This window comes from Hypanus sabinus, chromosome 10 (genome assembly GCF_030144855.1).
Source record: "Hypanus sabinus isolate sHypSab1 chromosome 10, sHypSab1.hap1, whole genome shotgun sequence".
In the NCBI taxonomy this organism is placed as follows: Eukaryota; Metazoa; Chordata; class Chondrichthyes; order Myliobatiformes; family Dasyatidae; genus Hypanus; species Hypanus sabinus.
This window is the reverse complement of record NC_082715.1, coordinates 124,554,962-124,573,859: the sequence shown is the minus strand read 5'-3', so window position 1 is coordinate 124,573,859 and position 18,898 is coordinate 124,554,962. Positions and strand designations below refer to the sequence as shown.

At 46.4% G+C, this 18,898-nt stretch overlaps 1 protein-coding gene across 1 annotated transcript in view; it reads left to right on the top strand.

The window, feature by feature from the left end:
- The first annotated feature begins 7 nt into the window (after positions 1-7).
- The window catches only part of tmem87b (transmembrane protein 87B), an 82,479-nt gene continuing 63,588 nt past the window's right edge, over positions 8-18,898 (top strand). The window contains exons 1-2 of the mRNA XM_059982878.1: positions 8-290; positions 4,032-4,270. Of these exons, the coding sequence (XP_059838861.1) occupies positions 143-290; positions 4,032-4,270 (387 nt within the window). The 5' untranslated portion in view covers positions 8-142. The remainder of the gene's footprint in view (positions 291-4,031; positions 4,271-18,898) is intronic.

Here is an 18,898-nt window from a genome sequence, read left to right as displayed (position 1 = left end):
TGGGGGAGGCTTTACCAGAAGTTCCAGAAATCGATGTTCATGACATCAGGTTGGAGGTTACCCTGAGTATAAAATATTGCTCCTCCAACCTGAATGTAGCCTCATGGTAACGGTAGAGGAGGCCATAGACTGACTTGTAGGAATGGGAATTGGAATTAAAATGGGTGGCCACTGGGAGATCTTTTTCTGGTGGAGGGAGCACCTGTGCAAACCACGAACTTCACCAACGCTCAGCGAAGTGGTCTCCCAATCTACACTGGCTCTCACTGATGTACAGGAGCCAGCACCAGGTACAGTATATGACCCCAACAGCCTCATCTGGAAGGACAGCTTGGCGGCCTGAGTGGTAGTGAGGGAGGAGGTGTAGGGGCAGGTGTGGCACTTGTTACGCTTGCAAGGATAAGTGCCAGGAGGGAGATCAGTGGGGAGAGACGAATGGACAAGGGAGTCGTGTAGGGAGCGATCCCTGTGGAATGCAGAAAGTAGAGGGGAGGAGGGAAGGATGTGCTTGGTGGTGGGATCTGTCTTTGTCTCCGTTCCATCTGCTCCCAGAATGAGGATTCTTATTCCAGAACTTAAGCAGATGTCCCCCTTTTTCAAAGGAAGGGGCTTCCCTTCCTCCACCATCAACACTCCCCTAAATCCGGTTTCTTCCATTTTATTCACGTCTGCTGTCACCCGACCAGGGATAGAGTTCATCTTGTTCTCACCTACCACTCCACCAGCCTCCGCGTCCAGCACATAATTCACCGAAACCTCCGCCGCCTCCATCGGGATCTCACCACCAAGCACATCTTTCCCTCTGCCCTACTTTCTGCTTTCCGCAGGGATCGTTCCCTAAGCGATTCCCTTGACCATTCATCCCTCCCCACTGATCTCCCTCCTGATACTTACCCTCGTAAGTGGAACAAGTGCTACACCTGCCCCTACACCTCCTCCCTCACTACCGTTCAGGTCCCCAAACAGTCCTTCTCGGTGAGGCATGTTCACCTGTGAGTCTGTTGGGGTCATCTACTGTATCCAATGCCCCTGGTGTGGCCTTCTGTATACCGATGAGACCCAACGTAGATGGGGAGATCGCTTCGCCGAGCACCTACGCTCCTGTCTGCCAAAAAAAAGTAGGATCTCCCAGTGGACACCCATTTTAATTCCACTTCCCATTCCCATTCTTAAATTGCAATTCACGGCCTCCTCTGCTGTCGCAATGAGGCCACACTCAAGTTGGAGGAGCAACACTTTATATTCCGGATGGTTAACCTCCAACCTGATGACACGAATATCAATATCTCAAACTTCTAGTCAGGCCCCCTCCCTCCTCACCATTTTCCCTCTCTCACCTTATCTCCTAACCTGCCCATCTACTCCCTCCGGTGCTCCTCCCCGTTTTCTTTCTTTCATGGCCTTCTGCCCTTTCCGATGATTTTCCCCTTCTCCAGACCTAAATCTCATTGACCAATCAACTTCCCAGCTCCTTACTTCTCCTCTCCCCCCCCCCCCCACCAGGTTTAACCTATCACTTTGTAGTTTGTCCTCCCCTTCCCCACCAATCTTACTCTGACTCCATCTATTTTTCCAGTTCTGATGAAGAACCTCGGCCGGAAACATCAACTGTACTCTTTTCCATAAACGCTGACTGGCTACTGACTTTTCCTCCAGCTGCCTCAAAAACAAAATCCTCCAGCCCTGAGGATTTAAAGGTTTCTCAGTAATCGCCGACGGTTTTGCATTGACCAATGCAAAGAGAAACAGGGGGTGGTCACCAGTGTTTTACTGATGAGTTGCATTGCCGCTGCTTGTTAAACTGGTTCCCCTAGTTTAGCAGCTCCCCCCCCGACCCCTCTGCCCTCACCCTTTTGCTATAAAAATCTCCAAGAATAACACCTTTCTTTACACAAGCAACAATGCATCACTTTGGGCGATTTTAACCCTGATATTTTGGGACATCTGATGCACCATCAATAACTCTCGGAGACGGGAGGCAAAAGATGGGCTTTTATTAGCTGCAAACATGACCACAACATCTTGGAGACTGAGAGAGGAGCAGTGCCTACAATCGCCTTTATACAGGGGTCTGTGGGAGGAGCCACAGGAGCAGTCAGCAGAGGGGCGTGTCCAGACAGGTATACACATAGTTTACCACATTCACCCCCCCTTTGTTTTAAAAGAGAGTCCCCACGGGGCGAAGTTTCTCACAAGTCTATTTACAGCTTAAGTCTATCAGGTGGTCGAGTCTGTCGCCGCAATCTACGTAGCACCGGTGGTGATTGGACCGGAGATGGTGGTTGTGAGTGAGGTGACTTGAGGTGCCAGCCAGTTAGACGTCAGTAATCCCTCATGCATGTGCCCGGCACCCGGTATGGAAGTGTCGTGAGGAGTCTGCGTAGGGCCTGGTGTGCGCGCGGGCCTCGGCTGAGAGGAGAGTGTGCGCGGGGTCTCGTGGGTATATATATATTGGTGGGTACGGGGTTCAGAGTCACCGTGCAGTGTTCGGGGTAGGGGTCTGGTGCTCCTGCAGGCGCCAGGTCGCGGACGGAGACCGTGTCCTCCCGCCCATCAGGTAAGACCACGTAGGCATACGGGGGGTTCTCATGAAGTAGGTGAACCCTCTCGACCATCGGGGAGTATTTATTGCTCCTCGCATGTTTCCGGAGCAGCACTGGCCCTGGGGATATCAGCCAAGCCGGTAGGGTGGTCCCAGTGCAGACTTCCTGGGAAAAGAAGAGAGTCGCTCATGAGGGGTGGCATTGTGGATGTACATTACAGGGAGCGGATGGAGTGGAGTGCCTCGGGGAGGACCTCCTGCCAGTGGGAGACCCGCAGTCCCTTTGACCTTAGGGCTAAAAGTGTGGCCTTCCACACTGTGGCATTCTCCCTCTCCACCTGTCCATTCCCCCGGGGATTATAGCTCATGGTCCTACCAGTAGCAATACCCCTAGCTAGCAGGTACTGGCGCAGCTCGTCACTCATAAACGAGGACCCCCTATCACTGTGGATATAGCAGGGATATCCGAACAGAGTGAAGAGCTTTTATGACGGACGTGGCAGTGGTATAGGGGCAGGGGATGGCAAAGGGGAACCGCGAGTACTCGTCAATTATGTTGAGAAAGTAGACATTGCGGTCGGTGGAGGAAAGGGAGCCCTTAAAGTCAACACTCAGTCGCTCAAAGGGGCGGGTGGCCTTGATAAGTTGTGCCTTTTCAGGACGGTAGAAGTGTGGTTTGCTCTCAGTGCAGACTTGACAGTCCCTGGTCATCGTCCTGATTTCCTCAAGGGTGTAAGGCAGGTTCCGGGCTTTCACGAAATGGTAAAATTGGGTGACCCCTGGATGGCAAAGTTGTGCATGAAGGGCGTATAGCTGGTCGAGCTGTGCGCTGGCACACACTCCCCGGGATAGGGCATCAGGGGGCTCATTGAGCCTTCCAGGCCAGTACAGGATGTCGTAGTTGTAGGTGGAGAGTTCTATTCTCCACCTCAAAATTTTATCATTTTTGATTTTGCCCCGCTGTTGGCTGCTGAACATGAACGCAACTGAGTGCTGGTGGGTCAGCAAGGTGAACCTTTTGCCGGCGAGATAGGGCCTCCAGTGCCTAATAGCTTCCACTATGGCCTGGGCTTCTTTCTCCACTGCGGAGTACCGAATTTCAGGGCCCTGAAGGGTACGAGAGAAGAATGTTACCAGCCTTCCTGCCTGATTGAGGGTAGCAGCCAGCGCAAAATCGGAGGCGTCACTCTCTACTTGGAAGGGAATGGTCTCGTCCACCACATGCATTGTTGCTTTGGCAATGTCCCCTTTAATGCGGCTGAAGGCTATGCGGGCCTCGGCTGAGAGTGGAAGTGCAGTGGACTTGACCGGGGGCGGGCCTTGTCTGCGTAGTGGGGGACCCATTGGGGGTAACAGGAAAAGAAGCCCAGGCACCGTTTGAGGGCTCTGACGGTGGTGGGGAGAGGGAGTTCTAATGACCCCGTTCTCCATGACATACCCAAGGATAGCAAGTTGAGTGGTTCCGAACACACACTTGTCTCTATTGTAGGTGAGGTTAAGAGCTTTGGCCGCTTGGAAAAATCGTTGAAGGTTGGTGTCGTGATCCTGCCAGTCGTGAATATGGAACGTGACCTTCAGTTGGCACTGGTCCACCATCCGGTCCATTTCCCTCTGGAAGACAGAGACACCATTCGTGACACCGAAGGGGACACGCAGGAAGTGATAGAGCCTGCCGCCCACCTCGAAGGCGGTGTAGGGGCAGTCCTCCGGGCAGATGGGGAGCTGATGGTAAGCGGATTTCAGGTCTATGGTCAAGTACACCTTGTATTGGGCTACCTGATTGACCATATCCACGATGCGGGGTAGGGGGTACGCGTCAAGCTGCGTGAACCTATTGATAGTCTAGCTATAGTCCATGACCATCCTATTTTTCTGCCCGGTCTGAACAATGACCACCTGGGCCCTCCAAGGGCTTGTGCTTGGCTCAATGATCCCCTCCCTGAGCAGCCGCTGCACCTCCGACTTAATGAAGGCTCTGTCCCCTGCGCTGTACCTCCTGCTTTTAGTTGCCACAGGTTTACATTCGGGGGTCAGGTTGGCGAACAGCGGTGGGGGAGGGATCTTGAGGGTAGAGAGGCTACAAGTGGTGTCAGTAGTGCAGCTGTTGGCATGGTGTTGGGTGGGATGTGTGGGTCGGTGTGTGTGTGTGTGGTCAGTAGCGGGGTATATGATGAAGTCCCACAAAACTGAGGATTTCTGACAGTGATTGGTGGGAGGGACCCATCATACTCCATTGTCACTAGACTCTGGAAGTCGAGCCCCAATAGCACACAGTTGAGGCATGACCAGTAACAGAAAGTTCCGATATTCTGTGCCCTGCACCACCAATGTTGCTACACAACCCGCCCCCCCTCGGGTGTCTGTGGAATGCGACCCAGAAGCCATGGTGACCTTCTGGCTTACTGGCTGTGTCACGAGTCTGCAGCGTTGCACAGTGTCTGGGTGAATAATACTCTCTGTGCTGCCCGTGTCAAACAGGCAGCTAGTCCTGTGCCCCTCCACCAGGATGTTCATTGATCTTGCGAGCTGGTGTGGAGCGCTTTGGTCGAGGGTTACGGAGGCCGGAGTTGAATCGCCGTCTTGGTGCCCAGTAAGCACCCATGGGTCGGAGGCGGGGCAAGGTGGCACCGACAAAGATGGCCGCCCCCATGCCTCGCTCGAGGCGGGCAGGCAAGATGGCGGCGACCAAGATGGTGACCCCTATGCCTCGCAAGCAGCGCTGCTCGACCCTGCTCGTGGTTTAGACTTACAGGCCTTGGCGAAGTGGCCCTTCTTTCCACAGCTGGAGCAGGTAGCTTTTCGGGCCGGGCAGTGATTTCGGGGGTGCTTTTCGAGTCCGCAGAGGTAACACTGCGCGGACTTGCGACTGGCAGGAGCCATGGTCGATTGCGGGGAGTTCAAGGACTCGCGAGTGGCAGCGGCTGTGGTCGATTCGCCGGAGGGTTACAGGGAGTTCACAGACTCACGACTGGCAGCAGCCGAGGTTGATTCACCGGCGGGTGGCGGGGTCTGCAGCGTCCATGGGACCAGCGGTAGATCGTGCGGCTGGACAGCGTCAGCGTTGTGCAGAGCAGCCTCCAGCGTATCGGCCAGCTTGATCGCCAAATGTAAGGTAAGATCAGCGCATGTACACTGACCTGATCCCCGTAACGAAGGCGTCTCGTAACGGGAGCTCTGCATGCTGTTCCGCCGTCAGTCCCCTGCAGTTGCAGGCCCGCACGAGTGTCTGTAAGGCCCAGACAAACTCAGCACTCGACTCTCCGGCCCGCTGCTGCCATGTCGCTAAGCGATGTCTTGCATAGACGGTGTTCACTGGCCGCAGGTACTGTCTTTTGAGGGTGTCCAGTGCCCCTTGGTAGGTCGACAGGTCTCTGATACGGGAGTATACCCGCGTACTGACCCTGGAGAGGAGAACTTCGCGCATGATAGCAGGCTCAGTCACGGGAATCTCTTCCAGGTACGATTGGAAGCATGCAAGCCAGAGTTCAAAGGCAATGGCTGCTTCGGGAGCTTGTGGATCAATGTCCAACTGGTCCGGTCCGGTCGTAAAATGCTCTCCATGTTTTAAAATTGCAGCTAATAAAATTGATGCACCATCAATAACTCTCGGAGACGGGAGGCAAAAGATAGGCTTTTATTAGCTGCAAACGTGACCACAACATCTTGGAGACTGAAGGAGGAGCAGTGCCTCCAATCGCCTTTATACCGGGGTCTGTGAGAGGAGCCACAGGAGCAGTCAGCAGAGGGGCGTGTCCAGACAGGTATACATGGTTTACCATGACATCATACACTTGTTTTTTCAGCCAAAGGTAAGAGGCTCACTCTTTCACCAGTTTGTTTGTGTTGGCAAAGAGGAGCTTTTGAATTTTTTTAAGTATATCAAAAAGGGGGAAGGAGAGAAATCAAATGAGAAAAAAAAACTGAGGTTGCCAGAGAGAAAGAATCCCCAGAAGTCTTTGTAACGTTAAGAACTTCTACTGAAGGGTCATTGGCCCTTGAAAATACGAGTATTTTTTCGCTCTCCGTAAGTGCTGCTGCTCCTTTTTAAAAGTTCTTTCTTTTGGAACTAGGAAGATGGAGTTATTATCCAGTAGCACCAGCAGCTCCAACAGACCAGTATCAGCCAAAGTGTTTTTATTTGTTGATTAAATATTAAAGTGGTGGGCTGGAGATACATCTCCACCAAAGGAGATGCTCCCTCCCTTCACTACCCTGCAGGTCACCTTGGACAAGCTGTAGATGGTCATACGAGCAGCTGGTGCAAGTTCTGGTTGTGCGACCATTGATGCCAGACAATCTCTGAAGAGTTGATATCAGCTGGGGTCACCCATCTTGTGAAGACGCTGTGCAGAAGAAGATAATGGCAAATCACTTCTGTAGAAAAATTTTTCAAGAACAATCATGGTCCTGCAAAGGACAATGATCGCTTCCGTCATATGACGTGACGCAGAACAAACAAGTAAAATATTAGAGAAGATATCAGGCCTCTCCTGCTGTACAATACTGCAATCTTCAATGTTCACTGTCTCAAAATGGGATGTGGAGGGAGTCATTCTCAGAACGTAGTAAAAGTAATCCTTACTTGCTGACTTCAGCATATTTCTTTTTTTTGCTTGAACTCACCTCATTCAAGAAGCAAACTCTCATCTGAACGATGGCCCAACATTGTCAGTTCTTTTCAGTAGAACAGTACTGCACAGAAACCGGCCCTTTGGCCCACAATACCGTAATGAGCCAATTAAATAATTAAATGCTGAACTAAACCAACCCCTTCAGCCTACACAAAGTCCACATCCCATCATTCTCCCACATTCCTGGGCCAACTTAAGAGCCTCTTAAATGCCTCCATCGTATTTGCCTCCACCACCGCCCTTGACGGAGCATTCCAGGCACCTATCATTCTCTGAGTAAAAAAAATACGAGTTCCGCACACCTCCTTTTAACTGGCTCAATGTTCTCAGGCTGTTGCAACAGAGAGCTGAACAGAACACCGCAATGACCTTGTATCTCGTTGTGGGTTTGTTTCACTAAAGTCTAGTTCTGCACAGGCTCTCCTCTTCACTGCACTGTAAAATTTATATCTTGTATGCTTTCTGAACCTGGTTTTTATTGTAGCTCTACATGCACAGTTTTTGTTCCTTTCCACGTCTTGTGGTGCATTGGGAGGCAACTTTGCCATTTCCTTAGCTATTTTTAAAAACTTTTTTTTTAATGAGACCATGTTGCTAGCTCAATGCTGAACCCAGGCCAGATATAAAGCATGTGTTACGTACCCCGTAACTGGGTCACTTACCAGCAAAGATGGAGAGGTCTGTTGAAGTCTGATGGTACTATTTTTAACAGTATTTATTGATAAAAATACACAAAAATAATGTCAATGCAAACATACAGATAGTACACATCATCAATACTAAATCTAAAAGCGCGGGTATAATAATAATAAGGAATAGCTCTATCGTTGTCTAGGGGTATATGCATTGTCCGATGGAAATATAAAAGTCACTGTAGTTCATTAAAGCTGCAGCGTTTTGGTTGAAGAGAAAGACAGGTTAAAACTTGCCCATTCCTTTTATGATGTCAATCTTTCGAGAGTCGTTGGGAGTTGATCTCCCCGTTGTTAGCTAAAAACCGTTCTTCCATGGTAAAGGCACACCGATTCCGGGGCAAATGGAAACGGACGCTCGTGGCCTTCCCACCGGCTTCCGCTATTACGGGATCGCTAGCATTCCTTCTGGTGCGTCTGAGGGGCTGTTCCCACAGACCCTCTTTTATCCTGACTCACAGGGTCTCAGATGTCAATCAGGTTGGGATGATGCAATCCCTCCACCAACCAGCCCACTTTGCCTGAGGGCTTCCACGAAGCATAGTATTTTAATACACAATTCCATCTCCAAGAGACAATAGCCATTTCCCGTAGCTTTATATCGCCGGGGGCGGGGGGGGGGGGGGGTCAAGACATTCCAAACATCTCTCTCTCATTTCCTGGGTCTCCGGACCCAAATCAATAGTGATCCGGCGATTCTCAAAAAGGAGGGGGCTGCAGGCGTAACACCCCCTTTCTTCAATGTGTTTTTACCATCGGTGAAAACGGAGTAATACAGCCTCTCACAGGATTTCAGAATCTAACACAATACAAAAGCTTTTCTTTTCTTTTACAGAGTAATACAGTTATACATTCAATTCAGCATCTAAACAGTTACCGATTACAGTGTTACTTCCTTTAAGATCTTAACATCTTGTACCTTACTAAAGTCTTGTAGCATCAGACTTCAATTTAGTAACCACCTATTTTTATTTCTTTCCTTCAGCAAACAAAAACTAAAGAGTTGTGATCTTAGCTTACGTGTATTCTACAAAAGTTCATGCAAATACTAATCTTTCTGTTGCTTTCAAACTTAACAGGCAGGCTTCCATGGGGTTGTCTTTATTATTCACATGCTTTGTCGAAATCCCGTAAAACCGGCTTTTGCTATTTAAAAATGGCGTCCCCATTAACCCTCACCTCTTTTCCAGTTAATCCCCATGTGGGGAGCTTGGGTACCCTGACGAAATAGGCTTTCGCCCGCTTCTTTCATAGGAGTCATTTTATCAACACTGTGTCCCAAACTTAGACCATCTTCTGAATTTCCACCCAATTCTTTAATTTTACGCAAGTTGCTAGCTTTCTCTTCGGGACCCTTCAAGCTATTAGTTTTCAGTTCAAACTCTTTGTTCAAGCAGCATTTCAAATTCTGCCTTTTCACACCACACTCTGGAATAACAATAGCATCTTCCAACTCAACCTGTAAGTGATCCGCAGGCTTTAAATTTTCTTCATTCGATTTGGGAACTACATATTTCTTGTTTCCTTCAATAACAATATTCATCTCCCCACTTTTGATCTCCGCATTAACTTTTAACACACCTGGGAACTCTCACTTCCCACTATTACCAAGGGTAACCCTTTCTTCACTGAACCAAGTCTATCTGACCCACAAGGACTGCCTTCCTGGTCAACTGAATCAATTACCTCAGACTTTTTCTGAGCTCCAGTACTAGGTTAAGCACCACATGCATCCACATCTTGGACACACTCCAACGGGACATTTGCCTCTTACAGGTTTTCAATACCCGTACCCAGTCCAAACTCTAAATTCCCCTGATTCTCCCAGCTACTCTCTGGGCAACTCCCTTCCGGAGTAAACTCAACCCCGCGGGCTGAAACAACCTCATCTGCCAACCCAGCAGACTTCTTCAAGGTAAGGGCACCCTTTTCATCTAGGACTACCCTCATTTCATTATCAGGAACACCTTTAGAATTTTCAACTTCTTCAAACAGTTCTGCCAAACCAGACAGATCATCCATGTCCAACTCTGGACCTTTTAACAGCTCTATCTGTTTCTCATCTTTATTTTCTGCCTCTGGAACTTTTCTCCTCACTAAGGGCAGGTCTACCTCCTCTCCCTTACCCTCTTTCACTTTACTACTCTTCGTTTTACCACCCTCTAAACCCTCGTGGTACAGGGTCGGTAAAAATGTCTCGGCCAAATCGAAACTGGCCGGATTTAAACTGCTCCCTTTCTCAGCTGCCTCTCTCGACATGCTGCGAGTGATCACGCATGCGGGATAGAACTTGGAATCTCAGGGCGGGGCCGCAACACTCACTGGCTGGCTTGCCAGCATCATTACTGGCCAAACCTTACCACCGGCTAAATCATTACCAAGAAGAACGTCCGCGTCAGTTCTCGGGAATTCTGATCACACCCCTATTTCAACTGGTCCAGAGACTAGCTCACAATTCATAATGACCCTATGCAAGGGCACCATTTCCGTCCCTTTGCCTATTCCTTTCACAGCTACCATTCCCGTCTTGTGTCCAAAATCTAGTACCTTACTGCTGATCAACGATAGCTCAGCCCCCCGTATCTCTCCAGATCCATTCTGGAACTGTTGTGTCTCCCTCCCTCACAGACATGGTTCCGTTTGACATACAAGTCTCAGACCCTTCTTGTATTCTGTCTACCCGGGACTCTCTTGTCGATTTACTGATTACCACAGCACATCCGATAGAGACAGCTGCTTTCCCTTTTCCTGTCTCTTTCCTCGGAGCAAAGCCCTTAGATGCAATATGCCCCCCCTTTCCACAATTAAAACAGGTCAAGCCCGGAAATCTCTGGCCGTCTGGCCTTTCTCCCTCAACTTTACCATTAGCTCCCGGCGGGACCTCTGCCTCAGCCGGCGGGCTTTCTCAATCGTTCCCACGGTCTCTCTGGGAACTTTTATTCGAGGAGAACTTTGTCTTGTGGGTTAGGGCATATTCATCTGCGAACCTAGCAAATTCGGAGATGGACTTATTCGGCTTCTCATTCAAATACATCCAGATATCCTCCGAAACACAACCCTTAAATTCCTCAATCAGAATTAACTCCCTGAGACGCCAATAATCCTCTTCCACTATCTCTGCTGTGCACCAACGGTCCAAGAGCACACCCTTCTCATAGGCAAACTCAGTATATGTCTGATTCCACCCTTCCTTTAAATTTCTGAACTTTTGTCTATACGCTTCAGGTACTAGCTCCTAACTCCGGAGAATGGCCGCCTTTACTTTGTCATAACTCTCCTCCTCTATGGACAATGCCGTATATGCCCGCTGTGCCTTCCCTTTTAACACACTTTGTAACAACGCCACCCACTGATCTCTGGGCCACTTCTGATTCACTGCCACCTTTTCAAAAAGCAAGAAATAACTATCAACATCTGTCTCCTCGAACGGAGGTACTAACCTCAGATCCCGACTAATATTAAACCGCTCCTCTCAGTCTGACCCTTGATCTCTTCACCCTTGCCTTAACTTCTCCATCTCCAAGTTATGTTTCCTTTGTTTCTCTGCCTCCCCATACTCTCTCTCCTTCTCAGCTCTCTCTTTCTCTTTATCAGCTGCTTCCAGCTGTTATAACTGAGTTTCATGCTCTCTTTGTTTCTCAGCTCTTTCCTGCTCCCGTTTCACCTCTAACTCCTTTCGCTGGAGCGCATGTTCTCTTTCTCTCTCGGCTCTTTCATTCTCCTTCTCAGCTGCTTTACCTTAGTTGCATGTTCCAACCTTAATTTCTCCAACTCTAACTGAGCCGTCCCACTAGCTGGTACCTTTTCAGGGATTATTTTCCAATACCTCAGCTGCAAACACATTCTTCCCAATATAATACTGAGTTATTGCCCTTCGCACCTCCCGTTTTTTCATTGACAACCTCACCTCTGCGAGGTTTAACCCCTCGCCAAATTTATCAAGTCCAATTTGGTGGCCGTCTCTAGCGCCTCCAGAGTCGGGTTTTCTATAAATTCATCCACATCCATCTTTGCTGGTTTCCCGTCTGGCTACCCGCATAACCAGATCCAAGTTTGGACTTACAAGCCCGATTCACTGCCCTCCCCCCATTTGGTGTCAAATCTCAAGACGAGAACCCCAAGTTGTTACATGCCCCGTAACTGGGTCACTTACCAGCAAAGATTGAGAGGTCCGTTGAAGTCTGATGGTACTATTTTTAACAGTATTTATTGATAAAAATACACAAAAATAATATCAATGCAAACATACAGATGGTATACGTCAATACTAAATCTAAAAGCGCGGGTATAATAATAATCAATAAGGAATAGCTCTATCGTTGTCTAGGGGTATATGTATTGTCCGATGGAAATATAAAAGTCACTGTAGTTCATTCAAGCTGCAGTGTTTTGGTTGGAGAAAAAGACTGGTTAAAACTTGCCCATTCCTTTTATGATGTCAATCCTTCGAGAGTTGTTGGGAGTTGATTTCCCCGTTTTTAGCTAAAGACCGTTCTTCCATGGTAAAGGCACACCGATTCCGGGGCAAATGGAAACGGACGCACGTGGCCTTCCCACTGGCTTCCGCTATTACTGGATCGCTAGCGTTTCTTCTGGTGCGTCTGAGGGGCTGTTCCCACAGACCCTCTTTTATCCTGACTCACAGGATCTCCGATGTCAATCAGGTTGGGTTGATGCAATCCCTCCACCAACCAGCCCACTTTGCCTGAGGGCTTCCACAAAGCAAAGTATTTTAATACACAATTCCGTCTTCAAGAGACAACGGCCGTTTCCCGTAGCTTTATATCGCCGGGGGGGGGGGGGGGGGGTCAAGACAATCCAAACGTCTCTCTCTCTCATTTCCTGGGTCTCCGGACCCAAATCAATAGCGATCCGGCGATTCTCGAAAAGGAGGGGGCTGCAGGCGTAACACATGCAAAGCGCGAGCTGGAACTGAACCAGGGACCACTCATGTTGAATGCCACTATACCACCAGCCGACTGTAGGTACTTGTGCCCATGACAGCAAACTTCATTATTGAGTGATTCATCTTACCAGTTTCTGTGTTAAAATGCTTGAGAATTAGCATCCAATTAAGCAATGTACGCTAAATAAGTGAGAAAATATTTTCCATATACATTGAGTGGACACTTTATTAGCTACAACCTGTACATAATGAAGTAGCCACAGAGTGTATGTTCATGGTCTTCTACTGCTGTAATCCATCCACTTCAAGGTTTGATGTGTTATATCTTCAGAGATGCTCTTCTGCACAACATTGTTGTAATGCGAGGTTATTTGAGTTACTGTTACCTCCCTGTCAGCTGAACCAGCCTGGCCATTCTCCTCTGACCGCTCTCCTTAAGAACGTATTATTGCCCACCAAGCTGCCACTCACTGGATATTTTTTTGCTGTTCATACCATTCTCTATAAACTCTGGAATTTGTTATGCATGAAAATCCCAGGCGATTTTCAGTTTCTGAGATACTCAAGCCACCCTGTCTGACACCAACGATTATTTCACGGTCAAATTCACTTAGATCATATTTCTTCCCCATTCTGATGATTTGTCTGAAAAACAATTAAACCTCTTGACCACATCTGCATGTTTTTATGCATTGAGTTAGCCACATGATTGGCTGATTAGATAATTTACATTAATGAGCAGGTATACCTAATCGACCAGCCGCTGAGTGTATGCTATGCAGGTATGTGACACTTAAGAAAGATTCTGAATAAAATTTTAGATGTTTTAAGTTCTCCCTGTGACCATGTGGATTTCCTCAGGGTGTTCTGCTTTTCTCCCACATTCCAAAGATGTACAGGTTAGTAGGTTAATTGGTCACAGAGGCTAATCGGGCAATGCAACCTCTTTGGTCTTGCAGGACCTGCTACCATGCTGTATCTATAAATAAATTTTTTAAGTTATTTATTTATGAAGGCTGAACTGTAATGCCAGCAGATTTTAAATCGCAGAATTGAACATGTTCCCAGAAGCCGTAAAAGGCAAAAAGAATGCAGATGCTGAGATCTTGAACAAAAAGGCTGTAGACTGGGCAAACTCAGTCAGCTTCTGTGAAGGCAAAAGGTAGAAGTTGATATTTTGGATCAAGACCCTGAGAGGGCAGAAGAAAGATTTCCAATATAAATCAGTGGTGCTCATCATGTAGCGACACCAATGTGGCAAATTGGCACTACATTCTTGCATTGAATCAGTTATCACCATTCAGAAGTGTATCACTATAGCATCATCATCATCATGTGCCCTGTCGTATGACATAGGCGATCATGGTCTTTTACCATGATTATTCTTGGCAAATTTTTCTACAGAAGTGGCTTGCCATCACCTTCTTCTGGGTAGTGTCTTTACAAGACAGCTGACCCCAGCCATTATTAACACTCCACACCACCTGCTCCCATGGCTTCATGTGACCCTGATCAGGGGGCTAAGCAGGTGCTACACCTTGTCAAAGGGTGATCTGCAGGCCTTTGGTGACATACAAAATCTTCTGAAACTCTTGAAAGAGAGTCATTAGCATGCCTTCTTCATGATTGCATCAATACTCTGAGCTTAGTATAGAACTTTCAAGATGTTGGCGCCCAGAAAACTGAAGCTGCTCACCCTTTCCACTGCTGACCCCTCACCGAGGACTGGTGAGTATTTTCCCAACTTCCCTTCCTGAAGTCCACAATCAATTCCTTGATCTTGCTTCATGCCTTATCTTTACATATCCTCCACTGCTTTGATATCTTCCTTATTTCTCTGTCACTAGAATGGAACATGATGCTTAAAGTCTAATTAACCCAGAATATTGTATGATTTTGTTCAGACTTGTATCTACACTAGTAACTGCAGGTATTCATACACACCTCCTCTAAACTCATCTGTGGCACTCAGTGCTCTCGATATAGCCTCCTCAATATTGGTGAGACCAGGCATAGACTAGAGAACTGTTTTATACTCTCAGTCCCGGTACGGGATTCTGATCCAAAATGTTAACAATTTCTGTGCCTCCACAGATGATGCTTCACCTGCTGAGTTCCTCAAGCCCTTTGATTTTTGATCTAGTATCTTTAATCTTAATTGACTCCAAAATGTTATTCAAACAGGGTCACTGAATCCCTTACACCGATGTGGTGGAGAAAGAAGTCAAAGTCAAAGTAAATTTATTATCAAAATACATACATGTCACCATGTACATCCCTGAGAATCATTTTTTTTTTTACAGGTGTACTTAATAAATCCAAGAAACACAATAGAATCAATGAAGATACTTTACTGAAGATTCAACAATAGGTGAATAGGTTGTGGGGAAAGTTCAGTGATAGGGCAAGTGAAGTTCAGTAAAGTTATCCCCTCTAGTTCAAGAGTATTAAAGTTGAATAGTAATAACTGTTTCTGAACCTGATAGTATGGGTCTTGAGGCCCCGAATGTAGCAGTGAGAAGAGACCATGGCCTGGGTGATGGGGGTTCTTGATGATGGACGCTGCTTTCCTGCAACAGTGCTCCTTGTAGATGTGCTCAATGGTGGGGAGGGCTTTACCTGTGATAGACAGGGTCCCATCCACTACTTTTTGTAGGATTTTCTGTCCAAGGGTATTGCTGTTTCCAAATCAGGCCATGATGCAACCAATCAATATACTCTCCACACACATCTATAGAAGTTAGTCAAAGTTTAAGATGTCATCCTGAATCTTTGCAAACTTCTCTAAGAGAGTAGAGGCACTACCAAGCTTTCTCCATAATTGCACTTGCGTGCCGGTCCAGGACAAATTCTCTGAAATTAAGAGCACCCAGGAATTTAAAGTTGCTGACCCTCTCCATCACTGATTCCTCCAATGAGTACTTGCTCATGGACCTCTAGTTTCCTCCTCCTGAAGTCAAATATTAGCTCCCTGGCTGTGCTGACATTGAATAAGAGGTTGTTGTGGCACCACTCAGCCAAATTTTCAGTCTCCTTCCTCCCTGCTGATTCATCACCACCACAGACTCGGCCAGTGACAGTGGTGTAATCAGATGTACTTTTGTCAGAAATAAAGGAAGTAAATAGAAAATGCTGGTAACACTCAGCAAGTCAGTCAGTGTCTATGGAGGGGGAAACGAAGGTAACATTTCATATTGAAGACTCTTCATCAGAACAGTTCTATTTTGAGAACATCCTGAAACATTACCCCTACCTCTCTCTCCACTGGTGCTGACCAACCTGCTAAGTATTTCCAGCATAATTTGCTTTGACGTTATTTTAAATTTTTAGTATTTGCAATTTTTAGATTTTGCACTAATATTAGGAAAGTATGGTGTCCATTTGCCAGCACTATGAAAAGAGATAAGATTATTTTACCATATTTTCATGCTTTTTAATAATAAGTTAGTTTTCAAATGTGTTTAAATAAATATATCCTTTAAGTAATCCTATCAAGTAGATTTAAAAATAGTTCAGACGTGTTCTGTTCAAGTTGAAGTTCACGGTCCATGAACTTGCAAACACTGCCTTACAATTCCTTTTTTGTACTATTTGTTTTGTAAGTAATAATAATTTATGCCTTAACATATGGTACAGCTGCCAGAACATGACAAATTGCATATCATACGCTCAGTGACCACTTTTTATTGGGTACAACTGTACTTTAGTGCAGAAATCTAATCAGCCAATCACGTGGCAAGAGATTCAGTTGTTTTACACACCAAGGTTCAAAGTAAATGTATTATCAAAGTACCTACTGAATATATCACCATTTGTGATTGTGATGTACATTTTCTTGCAGCCTTTCGCAGTAATCATAAGAAACACAATAGAATTCATGTAAGACTGTACGCAGGACAAGCAACCAATGTGCAAATATAAAAAGAACCAATAACCAATAAGTAAGCAATAAATGTTGAGAAATGAGATGAAGAGTCCTTGAAAAATAGTCCACAGGTTGCAGGAACAGTTCAGAGCCAGGGTGAATGAAGTTGCGCAAAAGTCAGAATGGGGAAGAAACGTGATCTAAGTGACTTTGATTGTGGAACGATTGTTGGTGCCAGATGGGGTCGTTTTAAGTATTGCAAAAACTGCTGATCTCCCGGAGTTATCATGCTCAACAGTCTCTAGGGTTCACTGAGGATATTGTGAAGAACATAAACCATCCAGTGGGCGGTATTTCTGTGTGCAAAAATGCCATGTTAATGAGAGGGGTCAGAGGAGAATGGCCAGACTAGTTCAGGCTGACAGGAAGGTGACAGTAACTCAGATAACAATGGTGGTGTGCAAGAAGAGCATCTCTGAATGCACAACTCACTGATTCTTGAAGTGGTTGGGCTACAGCAACAGAAGACCAAGAACATCCACTCAGTGGCTACTTTATCTGGTATAGGAAGCACCCAATAAAGTGCCAACTGAGAGTATAAGACTGTTTCTGGTCTCAGGGTACACTGCCTGAGACTTTCTCATTACTTGAAGCTCATTCTGCCTCTGGAATGTAAGGGGACGGTCGTCCAGCCACCTACATCTGAAAAAGCATCCCTACAGATGGGTGTCCAAGACTTTACGTACCAAACCAATACTCGGCCATACTCTGCATAATCGTTCATATGATTGTACAACTTAGGAGCTGGAATAGGCCACTCAGCTTCTCAAGCCTGCTCTATTATTTTGGTGAGATAGTGGCTAATCTGATTGTAACCTAAACTCTGTATTTCTGTCTGCTACAGTAGCTTTTCATACCATTGATTCTCAAGAAGCTATCTGCCTCTGCCATAAAATTTTCAATGACTGCTTTCACCTTTTGAGGAAAAGAGTTCCAAAGACACATGACTCTCTGAGAGAAATAACTTCACCTCAAGTGGGTGACTCCTCTTCACATCTGTCCTTCGAGACCCATATGTTCTTGAAAGTTGCCTCCACCCCCACACCACTTTTCTAAACAGCAAATAACAGCCGAGCCTGCCCAAGTTTTCCTGCTAAAGTAACCCACCCGTTCCAAGTAAGTCATCTCTGCTTCCAACTCATTAACATTGTCCTGTTGGACTCTGACACATTGTTGAAACAGAGTGTCATCAAAATTGCATCAGAACCCAGTGTGTCAAATTTACATTTTTGGAAGAAAGAATAAATTATTATCAGGGGCCAGTCTTTTTGATGGTAGTGATTTTGTCATTTTAAAAAAGACAAGATTATTCAACATCTCTGACAAGTAGGTATTTCTAAATGAATATCAACATGGTTTAATTAAATGCAAATTATGTTTGACTACAGAAACTGCGTGTGCCAATGAGGGTCGTGTGGTCGATATGTACACCATTTCCAGAATCGGTTTATGTAAACACCACAGTATAAATATTAGTAAATTGAAGCTCGTGTTTTATGCAGGGTGATTGATAAGTTTGTGGCCTAAGGTGGTAGGAGTCAATTTTAGAAAACCTAGAACATTTATTTTTCAACATAGTCCCCTCCTAAATTTACACACTTAGCCCAGTGGTCGTGGAGCATTCGGATCTTGTACCTCCAGAAAGTGTTCACAGCAGGGGTGTTTGATTGATAAGTTCGTGGCCTAGGGTAGAAGGAGATGAGTTATACAGCTCTTGTTACATGCACATGCAGTTCAACTCTGAGTGATTATGCAGAAAGTTTGAAGTTAATATCTCATCGGGGTGATTGATAAGTTTATGGCCTAAAGTAGAAGGAGATGAGATCTGTATGCTCCACGACTGCTGGACTAAGTGTGCAAATGTAGGAGGGGACTATGTTGAAAAATAAATATGCTAGGTTTTCTAAAATTGACTCCTTCTACCTTAGGCCATGAACTTATCAATCACCACTCGTACACGAACATAAGAGAAGGAACTGAAAAAGTTTAGCTAACGTCACACTGAAGGGAAGATTCTTTTCTTCAGAACAGAGGTGAAGAGGAACAAGGACTGGCTCATGGACCTCTGGCTTCTTCCTCCTGTCGTCAATAATCAACTCTTTGGATTTGCTGATGTTGAGTGAAATGTTATTGTCATGACATCACTCAAACAGATTACATTTTAATCTCTGTCCCATACGCTGATTAGTCATCATCTTTGAT